The 9,413-nt window shown below is 37.8% G+C and overlaps 1 protein-coding gene across 1 annotated transcript in view; it reads right to left on the reverse strand.

The window, feature by feature from the left end:
- Positions 1-9,413, reverse strand: part of LOC106871387 (leucine-rich repeat serine/threonine-protein kinase 1) — a 69,945-nt gene that overhangs the window by 11,526 nt on the left and 49,006 nt on the right. The window contains exons 3-6 of the mRNA XM_052970698.1: positions 6,101-6,275; positions 5,193-5,384; positions 3,345-3,472; positions 1,071-1,291 (exon numbers count right to left, since the gene is read on the reverse strand). Coding sequence (XP_052826658.1) covers positions 1,071-1,291; positions 3,345-3,472; positions 5,193-5,384; positions 6,101-6,275 — 716 coding nt within the window. The remainder of the gene's footprint in view (positions 1-1,070; positions 1,292-3,344; positions 3,473-5,192; positions 5,385-6,100; positions 6,276-9,413) is intronic.

Below are 9,413 nucleotides of genomic sequence, written 5' to 3' on the forward strand. Positions count from 1 at the left end.
GATTCTTCTGTTAGAAGATTCTTCTGTTAGAAGATTCTTCTGTTAGAAGATTCTTCTGTTAGAAGATTCTTCTGTTAGAAGATTCTTCTGTTAGAAGATCTTAGATTCTTCTGTTATGGCATACTATGATGAGTAAGAGAGTTTTAACAACCAAGCCCTGGTGAACTTCTATCTGTACATTAAATTTGTTGCTGCAGGCATTGCTAACTTTCATCTAACTGACAACACCCCTGTACATTGCTTGTACAGTTCTCAAGCCATTTGTCTACCCTCAACTTCCTGAGACCATCAGATTACAGAGTAAGGGATCCTGTAGAAGGTTTTCTCCAAGCTGAAAAATGTCGTGTACAATGGCTTATTTTTCACTAAATACTTCTGTTGTCAAAAAAGAAAGAGGACATCAGTAATACTCACTGAAACAAAACCAAACTGCATCTCATCTAATCTAATTCTCTTTCAAATTAGTTGGGCTATAACTATTTTTGTAGCTCTCATGACCTGGTCTAGTAATTTGATACCTCAGTAACTACTTCTATCTAAAGAATCCCCTTTGCTCTTGTAACAGTTGATAATAATGCTGCTATGCAAGTTGTCAGTTTAACCCCTTTGTGTATCACCTGTTTAACTGTATGTGTGATTAGGCTGTATCCATCTCTGCCAGATATTTTAAGCATCTCAGTGGTGATTCCTGATGAATCAGGGACATTCCTGCCTTCATACCCTTAATTGCTTTATCTATCATCTGCCTTCATACCCTTAATTGCTTTATCTATCATCAGCCAGTCTCCCTGTTGTGTACACACTAGGAAGGCCCTCTTCCTCCTCTGCATTCCCCACATTTAGTAGACTTTCATAGTAGCACTTGCATGCCTCTTTCTTTTCAGCATCACTAAGTGCAAGTGCCCCATTACCCATATGTACACATTTATCACCCACAACATCTCAATTCTCTCTGATACACTGGCTTGCAATCCAGACCATTTAATCTTCTGAACCTCATGTGTCTTTCAGTTTTCATAGAAAAATAATACACAGAGCAGAAAAATTGATGAATAATTTAAATTGCTTACTTTTGACAACCAATATTGTCTGTTGTTGAAGGAAATACATCAAGGTAATTGTGGGAAACATTAAGAGCAACCAGATTCTTCATTCCCCATGGCACTGAACTTGGTAGTGTGTGTAATTTATTACAAGATACATTTAAGTATGTGATATTTTGTAAATCATCCCTAAACCAGTTGTTCTTCAGCAGTGGTAGACCAATATTCTTCCAGGTTATTGAGGTCTCCTAAAGTTTGAAAAATATATTTAAATAAATAAATCTCTACTATGTTAATAGTTGATATACATGTTGGTTGGTTGATTGGTAGATTGATCTCTCCAGTCATACTTTACATCACATAGAAAGAAAGGGAAGAGTAAATGAGAAAGACAGAGAGACAGTTAACATAAGAGGTGCATGATGAGTGGAGAGAAAGAAAGAATCATTGAGAGGGAGGAAAAGACAGAGTGGTAGTGGGAGAAGTTATACAAATGAGAAATTTGTTTTATTTAATTTTATTTTAAGGTAATATCTTTTTTCCTTTTGAAAAATGGCATTCATTTCAACATCTTGTATGAGTATAAAAAAAACTGGCATAATGACTCTCCCTAGACACAACAAAATTGGTAAAAGTTAAAATGATAATTATCGTACATACAATAATCCCTCAACTATCGCACATATTACGTTCCACACACCCCACCCCCTGCAAAAGGTGAAAATCCATGAAGTAGAAACAGTACTGTACTATTCTTTTATTTGTTTCTGTCAATTGACTGCGGCCATGCTGGAGCACCAGCTTTAGTCGAACAAATCAACCCCAGGATTTATTCTTTGTAAGCCTAGTACTTATTCTATCAGACTCTTTTGCCAAGCCGCTAAATTATGGAGACATAAACGCACCGACATCAGTTGTCAAGCAATGGTGTAGGGAACAAACACAGACACACAAGTATATACATATATATATATATATATATATATATATATATATACATATATACAATGGGCTTCTTTCAGTTTCTGTCTAACAAATCCACTCACAAGGCTTTGGTCAGCCTGAGGCTATACTATAAGATACTTGCCTAAGGTGCCATGCAGTGGGACTGAACTCGGAACCATGTAGTTGGAAAGCAAGCTACTTACCACACAGCCACTCCTGATTTGTTTTTATTATTTTTATAATTTGTATATATTTATTTTATTATAAATGCAAAACAACACTACGGAGGAATCAACCTAAGCTTAGATAATAAACCACGATATGGTGAGGGATTACTGTATGTCATATTTTCTGATATGGCAAAAGTATGATGGCAAAAGTATGATTCCAATGGCACCCATCATATGACATGTAACGCTCTAGTTAATAAATAATCATCAGCAGCAGTTAATACATAATCATCAACATTTAACATCCATTTTCTATGCTGGCATGGGCTGGACAGCTTGACAGAAACTGGCAAGGCCAGGAGCCACATCAGGTTCCACAGTCTGTTTTGCCTTGGTTTCTACAGCTGGATGGCCTTCCTAATGTCAGCAACGTTACAGAGTGTACTGGGTGTTTGGGTGTTTTTAATGCAGCACTAGCACCCACACTAATGCTTTTTTATATGGCACCTTAGTTTAAGGATCTCAATTCTGTTGTGGTGGGTGGATTTTCTCAAGTACAGCAATGCGCCACATAACCTAGTCCTCTATCATCTCCTTCATAAGGCTCAGCATTCTGAGACCGGCCTTCAGTACTTCGTCCCATGTCTTCCGCTTCCACAACTTTCATCCACTTTAAAATGATCAGCACTCCTTTATGCAACTGTCCCCATCCATCCACTTCACATGACCAAACCAGCGCAGTCGCTTCTCTTTCACACCACATCTAATCCCTAAATAACAGAATAACTTTTTGTGTAGGTACAAGAGCAGATATTTGGGGAGAGCGAAAATAGATTGCTATATTGAGCTCAGTAATTGAGTGGTACATTATATATTCCCAACAAAGGCAAAAATGACCTTAGCAAGATTTCAACTCAGAACATAAAGAGCTGGAGCAAATACTGCAAATCTTTATCTTTTATTTGTTCCCTCAGTCAGAGAAAAGAAAGCAGATTTCATGGAAGAAAGAAAGAGAAAGCAAGAGGGAGAAAGAGAGAGTAACAGGGAGGAAGGGGGAGGGGGTATGAGAAAGTGAAAGTAGGAATTAGAAAGAGAGAATATGAATGAAAAAGAGAAAGATGGAGAAAGAGATAGTAGAAGAGAGAAAAAAGGTAAGAAAGAGAAAGACAGAAATGAATAGAGATACCGTTGCTTCTCTGTTAATATGCTCTTGAAGAAATGTTTCAGCAATCATCTCAGGAAACTGATGACAAATCATCTCAGTTAATGTGTAACCATTTTCAGCCAAATATTTCACAACCTTGCCATGTTTTTCTGTGTGAAATCAAATAAAATAACTGACTGGAATTAGAAACAGAGAACTGGAAACAAAAGCAAAATATTAAAAGCTTGATTTCTGTGCAATAATAAGCATAGTGACATAGAGGGTTTTTTTTCTTGATTTCTAAATTCAATCCTGAAATTTTAGATTTTAAATTAAGTCTAACTTAAGAGCATAATAAATTATTTAATTTGGGCTAAAAACTAGGCACAAAAATTGACCATTTTCTGTCTTCTACTATAATTCCATGTAGCGGTGCGTGGTTTAGTGGTTAGGGTGTTGGACTCATGATCGTAAGATTGTGGTTTCAATTCCTGAACTAGGTGATGTGTTGTTGAGCAAAATACTTCATTTTACGTTGCTCCAGTCCACTCAGCTGGCAAAAGTGAGTAATCCTGTGATGGACCGGCGTCCCATCCAGATGGGGAATATATATGCTACTGAAACCAGGAAACCAGCCCTCATGAGCCTGGCATGGCTCGAGAAGGAAACACACACATTATAATTCCATTCCTGACCCTCTGTCGATTACAATGAGGGTTCCAGTTGATCTGATCAACAGAAGAGCCTGCTCTTGAAATTAACATACAAGTTAATTCCACAAACACATGTACTCTTAACATAGTTCTCAGTGTGACACAGAATGTGTCAAAACTGACCAGTTCAAATACAGGTACTACTCAGTTTTGCCAGGTGAGTGGACTGGAGCAACATGAAATAAAGTATCTTGCTCAAGGACACAACACATTGCCAGATATTGAACTCATGACCATATAGTGAATGGGGAAAGCTTAATCTGCAATGTTTGCAGTCGTGTATGCTTGTCAAGAGCAGGGCTCATTAGCCACCAACGGAGCCGCAAATGCAAAATATAAGTTAGTCCTAGAGCGCACAGTGTTCTTGAAGGTCGGCAATGGTCTTCCTCGGTCACAAGTGGACGGCCATCATCATCATGTATATATGTATGTATATACACATATATATATATATATGAAATTGTAAATGTTAGGATGTTTGAGAGGTGAATAAATGTTTATTTAACCATATAACTTCTACAGGATTACAGCCATTTCACAGCTTTCTTCATTTGGTATTCATTTCAGTATTTCAAGAAATTATGTGTACATGTTTGCATTACTTTGTAATTGATAACTACAGGGACAGAGTCCATAAAAGGAGGTTACTGAGATAGCCAAAAGCTTCTCTGAATTCATATTTTATACTACTCTGTCTGTCTGTCTGTCTGTCTCTCTCTCTTTCTTTCTCTCTTTGTGTTGTGTGTGTGTGTGTGTGTGTGTGTGTGTGTGTGCGTGCATGCATGTGTGTGTTTGTCTTTTATCTTTTACTTGTTTCAGTCAATGGATTGTGGCCATATTGGAGCACTTGAATGAATTGAGTCAAACGAATCAACCTCAGTAATTATGCCTTTTTTAAGTCTGGTACTTATTCTATTGGTCATCTTTGCTGAACTGCTAAGTTATAACTTGTTTCTTACAGTTTCCATATACCAAATCCATTCACAAGGCTTTGGTCAACCCAGGGTTATAGTAGAGGACACATGCCCAAGGTTCTAGACAACCAGATTGATTACATGGTTGGGAAGCAAGCTTTGTAACCACACAGCTATGCCTGTGGCTATACAAAAAAACAAAAGACAACAACAACCAAATTGCAAATTTTGTTACAAATATTGAATAGTGGAATAATACAAACCTTTACATGCTATATAAAGTGGGTCCATTTCATTTTGGTTAACAGTGACACTAGAAGACTCTGAAGTGGTGGATGTCTGTTGTGAAGTTGGTAGTTTATAAAACACTGACCAGAATTTCACAGCTTCTAAATGACCTCCAATACAAGCAGCTAAAAGTAGGGTTTTCTGTACACTTTTATTACATAATGTATCTGCAAAAGATAAAATGATTTATACAATCTATATAATACATACATACATATATATATGTGTGTATACATATATATAATCTAAATAATAAGAAAACAAAGAAATTCTTTAACACATCTTTAATGATTCATTTCAATTGTTCCTGTACCATCTCTGCTTGCAATGCCAGTTTACACAAAAATTTGAAGTGGAAATTTATGTAATGTTTGCAGTTTTAGACATCAGAGACAAAAATATGACAGTCCCAATTGATATAAATGTATCTGTCAAGACCAACCAAAAACTGAGCAAGTATAAAGATCTTGAAATAGAAATTGGCAAAATGTGGAACCTCAAGACTAAAACAATACCTGTTGTTATAGGTGCTCTGGGAATGATAGCAAAAGGGGCTGATTGCTACCTAGCTCAGATACCAGGAAACCCCAAAATGGCAGAAATTCAAAAGATAGTGCTCATAGGAACTGCCCATATCCTACATAAAATACTGTCTATGTAATCTCAAATTTAACAAACTCATAATCTTCTTATGTTTTCTTAAACATTCTCTAGAACAATACTATGTGCAAAACCAAATATATGACATCCTAGGCATAACACCAGCATGAACTTCTAACTTGTCTCTTGAGGTCTCTGGGTGAGACTTGGAACCAACTTGTACAAAGGTAAAGCAAAAGTCAAACATAAAATAATAATAATAAAAATAATGTATTGGACCTACCATGGTCAAACTTAATGAGTTGTTTCAAGATATTTACATGACCATTGATTGTAGCCTGGTAGAAACAAGAATCTTCTGAGCAAATACTCTGCTTAGATAACATGACTCCCTTATGGAAAAGTAGGTTGACAACATCCTTGAAATTATTCTTGCAAGCTTGTACCAGAATTTTGCACTGGAAATGAAAATGAAAGTACATTAAATAAATATAAAAGATTTAAACTGAGGAAATGACAATAGACCAAGATGCTTGGTAATATGAGGTTCTAGAGAAGACGCATCCACAAAACTGGGTGCTGGGAGAGTTGTGTCCCACCCACATGTAACAACACACTTTTCACCCACCCTACCCTAAGAAACCGAACTACAACTCCTCTTCTAAACTGCATCTCTTTCTTCCTCACATTTTCTCTTCATAAACTATGATTGTTTTCCCATCTCCTTTCTTGCCCTCACTGCCCTGCTCACTATATTGCTGCTCCCCCACCCCTAACACCCACATGCTATTTTTCTACCCAGGTTCTACGCTCAGATCTTTGTTACTTGTGAGTATATCCTAGCACTACACCATCTTTCTTCTGCTCTCTCTTACACTTTTGCTGTTTCCTACTCTCTCTCTCTCTCTCTCTTTCCCTTGGTCACTCTCTCTTCTTCTCTTGTTTTTCCTCTGACTAGGTGACCAAGTGTCTCCTTTACATCAGCACATTTGTTTCTGGCCTCTTTCTTGTACCTCCCTTCCTCACTCTCTCTATCTCTCTCTCTCTCTCTCACTGGGTAACCATATACCTTCTCTATAGCAAGACAACTATTGCTACCTCTCTATTTCGCTGTCACACTCTAATCTTTCATCATCCAATACTGGATCACCTCCTCTAATGTCCCCTCTGTTGTGGCAAGACACCTGCTTCTGTTTCTCTGACTCTCTGTTACACTCTAACCTTTCATCCTCGGACACAGGCTCCCCTCCTCAAATACACCTACCCCTCTCATAATTCCTTGTATTGTGAGTTACTTGGTGACCCTGCCAGTGCTGGTGCCATGTTAAAAGCATTCAGTCCACACCATAAAGTACTTGGCATTTGGAAGGGCATCCAGCTGTAAAAAGCATGCCAAAACTAACCTCACCTGTACTAGTGCCACGTAAAAAGCACTGAGTCCACTCTGCATAGTGGTTGGTATTAGGACAGGCATCCAGCCATAAAATCCCTGCCAAAATAAACACAGTAGCCTAGGGTAGTTCTTTTATGTGGCTGGCTCCTGTCAGCTGTCCTACCCATGCATGTATGGAAGATGGACATTAAATGATGATGATGATGATTACAATACAATAGTATTATTTTCCAGCGAAATAAAGCACCATAAAGGTAGAATTATAAATAGGAAATAGTAGCACAACAAGGTACCAATTTTTGCTGGAAATAGTGGTCAATAACCATTCAATGCTAGGTAAAGCTTCAATGAATATACAGAGGCAAAGATATGTGTAGGAAGCGAAGATAAAAAATTCTTATCTTAACTCTAGGAAGAACGCCAGAGAAATGGACAATCTAGTACTATAGTTTTGGACTTTTCAGAATACATTTTTTTCCCTCCACAAAAATATTTTCAGGCCTTATGCCTAAAATAGAAAGAACTATTGTTATTATTATTATTTAAGGCGGCGAGCTGGCAGAATCATTAGCACACTGGGCATAATGCTTTGCAGCTTTCGTCCATCATCATGTTCTGAGTTCAAATTCCATTGAGGTTGACTTTGCCTTTCATCATTTTGGGATGTAAATATAAATGAGAAGAGTATACTCAGTAGTCAAAAGCATAAAAACTGAAGTGGAAAAGGTGATGGAATAATGAGAAAAGAAAGGCCAGGAATTGATATTTGAGAGGTGCAAATAAGGGAGTACAGGGAGTATTCAGTACCTAGAGCATGTAAATTTACTCAGGTGGTTGAGGAGAGAAACAGGAGACAGACAGATAGTGAATAATGACACCAGAAGGACCAGAATGATTGAGAGAGTGGAGCAAACAAGAACTTGATGGAAAAGATATGTTGGGAGATGTTGAGAGTCATCAACTGCCAAGTACAATAGTTTACTCTTAGCTAAGTATTCCTCAAGCAATTCTCTGACTAGGAAGACAGCATCTGTGGTACCTCTTCAAGGCATAAAGTCCAATTGCTTCTTATCTAAACTAATTCTGTTCTTCACCAACAGTGCTGTGCAGGGCTGTCTTAGCAGCATAATAGGCACTTGAGCAAATCAATACACTGGGCCCTATAATATTTATACATTGACAACAAACCACCTACATACATAGAACAGAATTGGACCCCCCACACCTGTGAGGCTTCTGGGCAATTGCACCGAGTGTCAATATCTTAAGATAGGATTGATACAAAGACTGTTTCTATATTAGTCCAGTAATCTGATGCTTTGATAATTCCTTACTCTAAAGCAGTGGTTCTCAACCAAGGTCATATAGCCCTTGGAGGTCCATATATGATTTTGTTGTTAAAATTTACGTGGAAGATATTAGTTATACTTTTATAACACATAAAATAGTTTAACAATTCTCTTTATTCATTTCCTAATAATATAGCTCAGTGGTTAGTATCAGGCTCACAATCATTAGGTAGTGAGTTCAATTTCGGACTGGGCTGTGTATTGTGTTCTTGAGCAAGACACTTTATTTAACATTGCTCCAGTTCACTCAGCTGTAGAAATGAGTTGTAACGTCACTGGTGCAAAGCTGTATCAGTCTTTGCCTTTCCTTTGGATAACATTGGTGGTATGGAGAAGGTAGGCTGGTATGTATGGGCGACTGCTGGTCTTCCATACACAACCTTGCCTGAACTTGTGTCTCAGAGGGTAACTTTCTAGGTGCAATCCCATGGTTATTTATGACCAAAGTGTATGTGTGGAGGTTACCCTTTACTCTTTATTTATCCCACTTCACAAGGTATTTTGAATGTTATCTCAGTGACTATCCTTAATGGGCCAGCAGCTTTCCCTACCTTCATGTCCTTAATTGCTTTATCTATTGTCAACATGAATTGATAGCAATTTCAGTAGAGGCAGCATGACATAACACCTCTTTATCCTTTTCATGTGTGTGTGTGTGTGTGTGTGTGTGTGTGTGTGTGCGTGTGTGTGAGTGTGTGAGGGAGAGAGAAAGAGGGAGAGAGAAAGAGGGAGAGAGAAAGAGGGAGAGAGAGAGATCATAGGTCATCATTGAAGGTGAATGTTATTTGTTGGCATGAACTGTTCAGCTTAGCAGAATCCAAGTACTACAGTGTGATCCAGTGTCTGCTTTGTCA

The sequence above is a fragment of the Octopus bimaculoides genome, chromosome 9 (assembly GCF_001194135.2).
Source record: "Octopus bimaculoides isolate UCB-OBI-ISO-001 chromosome 9, ASM119413v2, whole genome shotgun sequence".
NCBI lineage: Eukaryota > Metazoa > Mollusca > Cephalopoda > Octopoda > Octopodidae > Octopus > Octopus bimaculoides.